Source organism: Bos javanicus, chromosome 5 (genome assembly GCF_032452875.1).
Source record: "Bos javanicus breed banteng chromosome 5, ARS-OSU_banteng_1.0, whole genome shotgun sequence".
Taxonomy (NCBI): domain Eukaryota; kingdom Metazoa; phylum Chordata; class Mammalia; order Artiodactyla; family Bovidae; genus Bos; species Bos javanicus.
Window position 1 is genome coordinate 18,863,114 of NC_083872.1, and position 11,718 is coordinate 18,874,831.

Here is an 11,718-nt window from a genome sequence, read left to right on the forward strand (position 1 = left end):
TCTTCACCGCCATTTACACTCCTGGGTGGTCCTGGGAGCTGAGTCAGAAGCAACCCTTCACTCACCCCAGGAGCTCTGCTTTGCCTGCTCAGCCTTCCCCTTATAAGATTAAAAAACCATCATCTTCACACACACTTTTCTTTTTAAGTCTCAAGGCTTACAGATTATACGTATATTAAACATAGGTGCATTCCATTGACGTGGTTCAGTGGAATCTAGTTTGTAGAATTAAACAGGCTTGGCTTCAAATCCAAACTCTTCCACTTATGTGCATTTTGCCCCACTTGTAATCTTGGGCAAGTGTTCTTAATCTCTTTGAACTTTAGTTTCCTTATTTGTTGAAAAAATGATGTCAATAAGGATATCTGCTTCATAAGATTTTTTTTTTTTTTTTGGCTAGAATCAAATGAGAAATTCCTGTGCAGTCTGGCCTAGTGCCTCAGGTATGGTGAGTAATCAATGGGTATTAACGTATTAGTTAGTCTTTTTATTTCCTTATTCTTCATTTTGTTAAGCAGCTTGTCTTTTGGCCCATTTTGTATGCCTGTTACCATCGTAGCAAGGGGAAAAATGAGGTAGAGGATGTAAAACTGGAGGAAAATTCTGTTTAGTCTGCTAGGAGTGCTGAAGAAGGTAGATTGTGTATAAAGAAGGCAGTTAAGGTATAAAGCTCTATTTTTTTTTTTCAACTTTTCTGTTGGAGTCATAGTTGATTAACAATGTTGTATTCATTTCAGGTGTACAAAGTGATTCAGTTATACAAACACGTGTATCTATTCTTTTTTCAGTTCTTTTCCCATTTAGGTTGTTACACAATATTAAGTAGAGTTCCCTGTGCTATACTAGAGGTCCTTGTTGGTTATCCATTTTAAAAATAGCAGTGTGTACCTATCAATCCCAGATTCCCCAACTATCCCAAGCTCTATTATCTTAATGCACTTATTCATGCAAGCCCTATACCCAAAGTGAGGAAATGCGAATAATGCATTTATGTCTTTCAGTATGTGGATTTGCGGAAAGGTTCTGTGATTTGCTCTTCTTGCTGAGAAGAAACTGGTTATTTACTAGGAGCAAGTCCCTGTGCCCTTACACAGCCTATCTTACTTAATCACGACATCAATACTAGCCACAGGTAGTTATTTCTGCACCCATTTTAGAGACTGGGAAAGTAAAGCTCAGAGAGAAATACTTACTGAAGAGCACACTGCTAGTAAGTGGCAGAACCACTGCTGTGTTTGCTTCAGTCCAGTGTTTTTTGTATTCTCACATGCCCACCAGTTTTGATTAGTAAATAGCGCATATTCACTGAAAATTAATGCTGTAAATGGGGACCAAAGTAGCCTTTCCAATCATTAACCAGACATTTCTGTGTATGACACAGCCAGGACAGTAGTTAAAATTTGCCTACTGTTAAAAGAAAGAAAGAAAGAAAGAAAAAGGCTTCTTAAACAGGTTATTGACACTTAACAACCGGATATCAGGCATTTATTCATTCCACAATTTTCCATTTATTTTCATTGAGCCTCTAGTATGAACCACTCCACAAAATTTTTGCTACCAAATTCTATTACAGGCAGCTGTTTTTAATATCTGACTGCATTTGTTTTTGACTCAATGTTCTTCTGAGCAGAATGTGTATCTTTGAGGTTCTGAATAAGCTCCACTAATGGACTGCAGTCGTGCCAACTGAATCTCTGGGTGTTGATCATGACCAGAAAACCCTTTGAGTTAACAAGGAAAAGACTTTATCTTGGTTTCCTCATCTGTGAAATGGGACTTAAGAAGAAAAGGTCTGAATTCACTCATCTTGGAACTGTTTTCTACTAAGTGCTATTTTGGCATAATCTTATTATCAGGGTGGTCTGATTTTACAAAATAATCATGAAAGCTATTTAAAATGGCTACACATTTAAATGTCAAATGCTTGACACAAACTGTACTAAATATCATTCCTTCAAGCCAAATCATTTATGTGTGACATTTATAAATAAATGCAAACAATAAATGGTCAAATCAACTTGGGGGTTAGAAGTCTATGGAATTAAGAATATAAAAGATCCGAGTTTCAAATGGGGGACTATTTTTTATAGTTCACTATTTCCTAGTACTGTTCAGACATAGAGTACCATTATGGCTACAGTACGTTATAAACAAACGTGTCCTAAAGTTTTAAAATACTTTCCTGGGCAGGGGTTAAGAATTAGAAAAAACAAAAACAATATTGTTACAATTTGTTGCATAACAATGGAAAGATTATATAAACCCTACTTTGTAGTTCTATGTTTTTCTGCTGCTGCTGCTGCTGCTGCTGCTGAGTCGCTTCAGTTGTGTCCGACTCTGTGCGACCCCATAGATGGCAGCCCATCAGGCTCCCCCGTCCCTGGGATTCTCCAGGCAAGAACACTGGAGTGGGTTGCCATTTCCTTCTCCAGTGCATGAAAGTGAAAAGTGAAAGTGAAGTCGCTCAGTCGTGTCCGACTCTTAGCGACCCCATGGACTGCAGCCTACGAGGCTCCTCCGTCCATGGGATTTTCCAGGCACGAGTACTGGAGTGGGGTGCCATTGCCTTCTCCGTCTATGTTTTTCTACATAGAATTAATTTCATCCAGTATTAAAAACATTTTGCTAATAACTTCTTTTGGATTTTTCATGAATGTTTTCTGACTTCTTTACTATTCCAGCATTTTAGCACCCACTTGGGACCATCTGGAGGCATAAAGCACAGAGCCAGTTCCTGTAGTGTGATAATAAATCTAATAAGCAGTAGAATGACCTGCGTTCATTCTCTGCCTAACAGAACACATCAGAGATCTCTGGGTAGGGCTGGCTGAAGGTAGCAGCTTTCTAAAATTGCCAGAGATCCAATCACAGAGGTTTTAGTCGATCATCAGAAATGGAAATCCCTAATGCAGTGACTATTTCAGAAGTGTTAAACTGTAGGTTTACACAGAGCCATAAATAATGATGTGCAACTGCTAGGGTTTGTTTTGCAATCCTTGGCTTTTCTAGATCACATTAGAAACCATCTTATATGAAACATCTCTACCCTTCCTCCTTCCTCCCATCTAAAGTTCTGCAGTGAATGTCAATTTTAATAACCATCTATAAGTCCCCCCACTCCAGTATTCTTGCCTAGAGGATGCCATAGACAGAGGAGCATGGCAAACAGTTCACGGGATCGCAAGAGTTGGACACGAGTTAGCGCTATCTTTCTTTTCTTTCTTATAAGGACAACACATTCCAGGAGAGGGGCAAAGCCTTTATAACACAACCTACTTTCTCTGCAACACTCTTCTTGGAAATCAAGAGATTCGTGTCTTCATAAGGCATCTAGGAAGGCTTCAGAAAGGGACCCCAAGTAAACAGTCGAAAACTCAGTAAAACAGTCTGTGACAATAGATTACCATTATTACGCTGTAATTTTTAGAGGCAACTCGGTTTACTACCACTCAAACACTGGCATTTAGAAGAAACAGGCCAATTACCAGATGTGATTCAGTCCTGGACTTTTGGTAAAGACACTTAAAAGGAAAGGTCCTTGGCTTCAGAGATTTCATGTCAAGGTGACAAAGAGGCAAAAGTGCTAAGCACCCACAGGGCTTTTACACAAAAGGTGAACTTCTGCTCCTGAAAGGGCAACAGAGTATGTGTATGTAAGACAAACAACGGCTCCCTCCAGGTTATGCTCTTTCTTTCCCGGTCTCCAGTGGTGGCACGGTGTACAGACAGGGTACATTAGACAGCAGGGCCACCCTTTCTGCAAAGGTGAAGGAGGCTGGGGCTTGCTTTTGCAAATGAGCAGTGACAGAGCTTTGCTCTTGCTCTCGTCTTGTACGCCCTTTTGCATGGTCACCCTGGAGAGCAAAGGCATTATTTGCAAGGCAACTGTCAGATTTCTGAGCTGCCGTCTGTGTGCCAGGAACACAGAAAAGGCACCCTAACTGCCCCCCTTAGAGACTACATTCTAATCAGCTGCACCGCAAGCCCCAAGGCAACAGCTTACACCTGCAAAGTCAAGCACTGAATTCTTGCATCCAGATAACCGAAAGATAGCCACTGCTGCTGTGTCAAGTATCTGGATCACTGCCTCAATTCTGAACATGGTTTTAGTAGGAAGCTCGCTAGATTTTGCTGATGATGAGAGCAAATGGTACATTGTTGTCACTGTCACAGTTCTATTTTCTGCAGAATTTGTGGTCTTTTGCCTGGAAGAGAGGGGTCCAGTTGATCTTTGAATATTCTCATGTCAATCATGAGCAAAGTGGCTCTGGCTGCCAAGGAAATCCAGCTGCTGGCTACCAGGCTAGTCCCAGGTTCCAGTTCCGTCAGTTGGCAAGAGAAGCTAAGGAAAAGTCGCGAGTAAGAGGTGTTCCAGAGTGGTCCTAGACCTGCAAAAACCCAGGACACGGAGAGACTCAGATGGCAACGAGCCATCCTCAGGAACAGTCTCTCCCGGAGGCAGAAGAGCTGCTCCCTCCTTTCTCAGCCTCTGCGTCTCCAGCTGCAGACCCCTCCTCTTCACTCTCTTCTCAGGATTAACTCTAGGGCACGATATGACTAAGACTCAGTGACTTGCCCAAGACTTGTCTGAGACTCGCCCAAGACTACAGAGACTCAGTGACTGGCCCTGGATCCTGAGCCAAGTGCAAGACCGATACCTCTGATACCCTCCAAGAAAGCTCTCTCTATACATTTCTACTCCAGGCACACAGATATTAGAGACCGCAGGGGCAGAAATGACAAGCTAATATGGGGAGGCAGGCATACATTAGTTATGTAAGAGGACCTCTCTGGCTGCCTGACTTTTTCTTAAGATTCTTCTTCACATAAGAGAATTTAAAGATTGGAAGAGAGAAAGGAAAGATCCCCATTAGTGAGGGCACTGCTAAAATAGGAAGTGTAAACACCATTCTTTATAGAAAAAATATCGAGTAGTAGGTGAAAAGGCTAAAAGTAGAACAGTTTAAAGTGAAATCTCCTTCATTTTGCCCCACTGCATTTATTTTCCATATATATATATATATATATATATATATGTTATATGGTTATACTCCATAACCATATATAAGACAATGGTTATGATTTCTATTCACACCAGAGCAATGACTACATGAACCTCAGGACAAATGGAAGCTTAAATGCCAACTGGTTCAAATATCTATTTGACTAGAACCTTAGAGAATTTTAAAAGTGTAAGACACTGAGAAATCACCTAGTCCTACTTTTTCATTTTACAGTGGAGGAAACTGAGGTCCAGAGAGATTCAAATACCTTCCCAAAGTCAGATAACATAGTATCTGTGCTAAAAAAGAACTCCATCCCCTAATAACCAAGTCAATGCAGCAACCTAGAAAAATAGGAAAATGTAGTCCAAAGACAAAGAGAGTTATATAAAGGACAGTCTTCCTGTCCTTCCTGACACACATTGTGATTTTAGAAAAAGGTCCCTGAGGCCTAATTATAAGAAAGTCACATTCCCCCCATCACCTCCATTTTTCTGGACAGAAGGAAATAGATAGAAATAGATAATGACAATCCTCTCCCACCCCCAGTAAACAGTTTTAGCATGCCCACAATTAAGTGAAAAGGCAAAAGCATCTCATGCATCTATAAATCAGTAAGGCTACAGTCAATGGTTTCTATGAGACAAGGTCCAAACAAAATAACCCTGAAAGCAGCATATATTAGAAAAGCATCCTGGTGTTTCTTCAATTTGTTTTCTAAATTGTTCCAACTACACAGGCGACTAACACCAAAAAGACAGTCTCCTGCAGCTGCTCATGATTCATGTACTAGAAAACCAAGATAAAAGACCATTCCTGACAGATTTATATCCAAATGCCTTACCCTAATTTACAAAAGGGAAAGTTAAGGTAATCAAGGAAAAAGAAAAAAATCTCCCCAAATTGCATAATGGGAAAAAAAAAAAAATGTCACCGCGTGTTGCCTGTTGCCTGGTAAAGACAATAAAGAACGCTGCAGACATGAATCCTTGTCCTCACTCAGAACAGCAAGTTCAAAGAACATCAAGGACAAGAAGCTGACTCAGTCCCTTCTAAAACAAAATAACATAAATCCTCAGATTTCAGATTAGGGGGGCTCAGAAAGCGAGAGTGCGGAAATATGAAAGTGAATCAGAGATAGTGATATTTCCTTTTTCTATTTTCACTCTCTCATTTTCACTTTTAAAGAAAAAATTTTAAAGAATTTAGCATCTCCCATGCCATGGAGATAGCCCTTCTTTTCACACATTCTTGATTTGATGAGTACAAACACATATCAGCCTATAAAGTTGAATCCACAGATCCAGATTATCAAAATTTGGTATCTATGCTTTGATGGTTAAGCATCATTTACCTGCAAAAGCTAGTTTTATCCCTGGCTTTTAAGAGAGCCGGGAGGCAACTTTCTTCTAGGGATAATAAATTTAAGCTGTAACCACAGCAAGCCACTGGGCTGGGATATATAAAATCTCATTTAATCCTTACAAATCTTTATAACTATTTGATAATCATTGTACAGATTACAAAATGGAAATCCCAAGACGTTAAACCACGTGCCTGAAGTCATTTTTCTCACCAGTGGTAAAAGAGGAATTAGAATCAGTCTTGAAAAGCTAACGTTTAAGATCTCTTCACTGTTTTTAGGTGCTCCCTGGACGTGGATGGGGAAGAGCACATGGAGTGGGGCTTGCCAGACCATGCAAGAACCTCCCATATTCAGACTAGCTACTTGGGGAAGAATTCATTCTTTTTAACATTATTGATGGTGATGGAAAGATTTCAATCACCTATCATTATAGAATAAATGTGACTCACCAATTTGCTATCTCCAAATCAGCAGTTAGATATAAATAAAATTTGGCAATTTTAATTGGTTTGGCTCAGGCCTTCAGATTTCCATATGGTTATTTTCCTTGTTTTATGTTAAACGTAATCGATTTAGCACTTGAGTTTCCAAGTTTTGGCAGAACGTATCAATTAAAAGCTACATAAATTAGGACTGTTCAAAGCACCCATTCCAAATGGAGTGATTTCTAAGGACAAGATTAAAAAATGCTCTTTTCATAAATGTTAAATTTTTCTATAAACTTGCATCATCACCCAGATGACAAACTTCACACAGACAAAAAAAAAAAAAAAAGTGGGGGGGCGCAGAATATCTTCTTTGGAAAAACAAAAGCTAATAATCATTCTATTTGCTTCTTCTGAGAACTAATGTGTGCCTAACGTGGTCTTCTCTACACCATTTGCCAGACAAAATTTTCCTGTCTTCATATTTCTAAACCCAACAGCAGTTGTGAAAACTGTCACAAACCATCTCAAAACTAAAATGTAAGTACAACATCAATAAACATGGCATCAGCCCTGTTAAACTGATAGCACTTTCCTAATTGGTCTTGCAAATTAAGATGTCCGATTGTTATTATATGGTGAATATAGATGTTCTAAGCCAGAGACACAGTTCCCTTCAGAAACCGTAAAACCACACAATAAGGATAAAATACATTCAGAAATCTGAAAAATGCAAAACACTTTGATTTCTGTAGACTTGTGATTAAAACTTAACCGTTCAAATTGCTCCTCACGACTCCTGCCGTGTAATTATTGCCCATCTGCTGGTCCATCGCATGTGCTAAATAAATGAAAGAATCGTTTTTTCACACCTCAAGTGGTTGTTGGTGGAATTTCCACATTTATTTAGCTCGACTATAAGGCTAGAATGCCTCGTGTCCCTGTGATTCTTGGAGAGCTGCATAATTCAAGTATATTAATTTCTCATTTTATATCTTGGGTAATGGAAGGGTACACAACTGTTTGCTTTATTACAGAACTCGGGATTGATTCCATCTTTATAAATGACTATTTCAACTACTGAATATTAATAGCTATTCCACCCTTTCGAGTATAACATTAGATTCACTGGAACAATTGATCTCATCTCTTAATGTCAGATTACCTTATGCTATTTTCCCTCCGTACAGAGTTGCACTAGGAAATTTCTTTGTAACTTTTGGATTAGAAAATCTAAAAATATGAATGAGGACCTACGCACCCTCCCCCATTTCCACTGATTACTTCATTGATTTCATGTTATTTCCAGGGTCTCCTTCTTCAGTGCAAGAATGTGGAATTGCTAGAAGTATCCTTAAAGGAAACCTTGAAGGTCATTAGATCCCAGGCAATGAATGCCTTCATTCACCAAGGGCACTGCCCTCCTTTGCCTCCAGCCCTTCAGCATCAGCAAGTTCCCCCAAAGGGCTTGCACTTTTACTCAGCCTGAGCAGGTCACATTTCTAAAATACTTCCCTGTCTCCAACGTCCCTGGTCAGCAGTACTGATTCACTATCACCAAGGAGTTTCAGGCTAGTTCGACCTCTTTCTAGTTTTCAATGGAATTATTCCATGTAATCCGATTTACACAGCCATGTAATCAAAGTGAGAAAGGAGATTACAGAGCTCACCGTTTGTTTTGCAAAGCAAGCAAGGGTGCAAGGATCATCAATCCTACCGAGTCTAAGTTGACTTGATAGTACCGTCCCATACCACCCCCCACCCCCCACCTTTGGATTGTTGGTCATTAACCTGATCTGTCTCCAGAGATCTTGTTTAAATAGGAAGGTTTAGGCTCTTTTCCTGAACTGGAAGGTAGCGGGGTTCTCCACCCAGATCTCACTACTGCCATTCATGTGAGCAGATGCTACTGTAACAAAGAATTGGTTCCCCGCCCATGCTTATTAATTTCACACAGCAGAAAGCATGTATAAGTCAAGTAATTACTTTAAAACTTCTGTTGCCAGTCTTCCACATTTGCATTTCAACAGCCCGCTGTGGTGATCCCAGGTGCTCTGCCTATAAACTAACCTGCTTGCAAGAAAGAAACCTGCGCTGCGCTCCTGTCCTCCGCCTTGGGCAGCTGCCCTAGAGACTACACAAACCTTTCTGCCAGGCCAAGTCCCAAACCCCTGCTCTTTTCCACACAATGTAATGAGCTCGGGTCTTTCTACTCCCTTCTGAATGCGTTGGTACCCTTCCCAGATCTAGACGTCTATTGAAACTGTGACACTGAGTGTGTCATTAAATAAAGCATTTTCAACATTCTAAACTGAAGACGTATACAATCTTTTCACCCGCCACTTCCACCCCCTCGACACGTGTCAAGAATTGCAATCTCCGACAGAACCTCTGGGGGGTGAGAGGGCAGCCTTACCTAACCCGCAGCAGATAACACAGAAAAATTCCTAAGGGGAGAAGTAAGAAGAGGTGAGACCTGGCGAAAAGAACTGTGGATGGGAGTGCCGCGCCGGCCCTTTATCAAGGACAAGCCTGAGATATCTGCTGCAAGGAAAGAAAGGAAAAAAAAAAAAAAACAACTAATTGTACCCCTAGACGGTGCTCTACCCTCTGTGCTTCTTGTGCATAATGCAAATTTTGCAGCACCGGGAATTACCTCCATAACTACCACCAGAGGTGCCCATTAAAACACGCACGCGCGCACACTTATACAACTTCTTCTCTTCTGTAATGGAAGAAAGTGGGTACAATGTGGAGGTATTACCCTATCTAGATCTCGCCCAGAGCCGCAAACCTGGCAGACGCCGCGGGAGCCAAGTTTCCCCCGGCTGGTGGGGCAGGTTCTCCGCCCAGCTGAGCGCGGCGAATAAGGACCTCGGGGTTGGCTCGGTTCCCGCGGCTGCACCGGAGTCCGCACGAGCCCGACACCCACACCCGAGCCACACAAAAATCTGAGTACGCGAGTGATCGAGCGTGGCGCGTGGGGAACTATTGTGTAATCTTCCCGAAATCCACGGGAAAATGTCTCCCGTGCAAGGACATGCCTTTCCGGAATAACTTCAACTCTCCGGCCAAAGAACAGATCCTTCTGTCTTACAGGAATTGCGGCTCCCAACTGACAGCTCCCAACTTACGGGCTACGGCTCCCAACTTGACACCCGCTCCCTCTCATCCCTCCCACTCCTCTCCAGGCTCACCCGGGCCGGGCGGCTGGGGCTCGAGCGCCTCTCCCGCCTCCACCACCCCCTCCAGGCTCGCCCGGCAGGCACAGCCCCGCACGCCGGGGCAGTTGGGGCCGGGACGCGCCGGCCTCCGGGCACGGTTTTTCTTGGAGAGCTGGCGAGCTCCCGGGCGCGCCCTACTTACTTGTGTCTTCTTCATAAGGAAAGGCAGCACTGTGATCCAGCCCAAGCAGCGGTGTGGCAACTCCGTTTAGCTGTTCTGGAGCTCCAGCATACTGCATGAGCAGCGGCTGCAGATAGTCCACGCATTGAGCCCGAGCGCAACGCCCGCTCCACTGCCAGTGCTTGGCGCGGCGATCCCTGTCCCGGCGCGAGGCGGTGAGCGAAGCCTGGGCCGGCGCGCCGCCAGCACTTTTATACGGCTCCCGCCCGCCTACTCCGGACACGCCTCCTTCTCTTCCGGAGCCCCGGGGAAGCAAGCCTGAGCTGGGGCAGGGGGCAGGGGGCAGGGGGGCAGGGGGGCAGGGGGGCAGACCCTGGAGGGCGGCTGGAGCACCAGAAGTTGGACAGATCAAGCGAAGCGCGTTCCAGCGCTGGGGGGCTGGTGCGTGCAAGGCTGGGAGACCACTGGGGCGCGGGGGCGCCTAGGACGAAGGTGAACACGCTGCAGCCGCCACTCGCGCTGCGCGCCGGGCGCGGAGAGTCTCTGATCTGCCTCTTAGCCTGGCACGGCCGGGGGACTCAAGAGAAACCTTGAGCTTGGGCGAGGGCTGGCAGTTCCTTTTCTACTGCAGAGGCGGGGCTGGAGGGGTCACTCGGGGCCTAGCGAAGAATTCACCTAGTCCTGCTTTAGGGAAAAAAAATGTTTAAAGCTTAATTAGGATCTATATAGTTAGGCCATTGTCCCACTCCAATTTTTTTTAAACAATTACTTTAGTGAATGGATATTTAATCATTGAAATTATTGTTGACTCAGAGTTGAATGTTGCTAAGGGAGATGCTGTTTCCAGAGTGATTTACGGCTGCTGCTTTAGAAATTAAGATGGAAAGAGAGGCGGTAGGTAACAGGAGGTAGGTAACAGGCAGGCCACAGAACCAGGCAGTTTTGAAACCTGTACTTTCTGTTGTTGGAGAACGTTTTGGAGTCAGGTAATGCTACAACAACAAGAATAGCTAAAACCACTGTGTGATGTACTTAATTACATACCAGGCGCTGTGCCTGAGAAGTGTTAGTACTTAACAGCGATTATCTCACTTAGATCCTCTCCACAAATCTATTATATAGGTCTTGTCATTTTTATTTCCATTTTATAGTTGATGAAACAGTCTTAGGTCAACTTCCCCAAATCACAGCTAGTAAATGGCAGAACTTAACTTGAATCCAGAGTCTTGGCTATACAGCTTTTAAAAATATTTAAAACAATTCTTGACTCTCTAAAGCCCCATTATATTTGTTCTTATTTCAGACCACTAAAAAGCATTTTATTAATTCTTTGAAGAAAGTATGTACTAGAGATTAATATGTCAATAATCTATAAGAAAAAATATGTAAATTGAGGAATTAGGTATTTTAATGAGTAGGATTCCAAATTAATTAATTCAGTGAGCCTTTTTAAAGAAATGAATATTTATATTATGGCATATGGCCATAAAACCTATAATCATGAAAAACAAGAAACTAGGTAAAATTTGAAGCTCATAGTATTAGTTTTCCATCACTGCTGTGACAAATAACCAAAACT

At 42.6% G+C, this 11,718-nt stretch overlaps 1 protein-coding gene across 3 annotated transcripts in view; it reads right to left on the minus strand.

The window, feature by feature from the left end:
* The window catches only part of KITLG (KIT ligand), a 105,645-nt gene extending 95,261 nt beyond the window's left edge, over positions 1-10,384 (minus strand). For all 3 annotated transcript variants that reach the window (XM_061415703.1, XM_061415702.1, XM_061415701.1), the window contains exon 1: positions 10,161-10,384. In XM_061415703.1, coding sequence (XP_061271687.1) covers positions 10,161-10,175 — 15 coding nt within the window. In that variant the 5' untranslated portion in view covers positions 10,176-10,384. The remainder of the gene's footprint in view (positions 1-10,160) is intronic.
* Between the last annotated feature and the right edge of the window lie 1,334 nt (positions 10,385-11,718).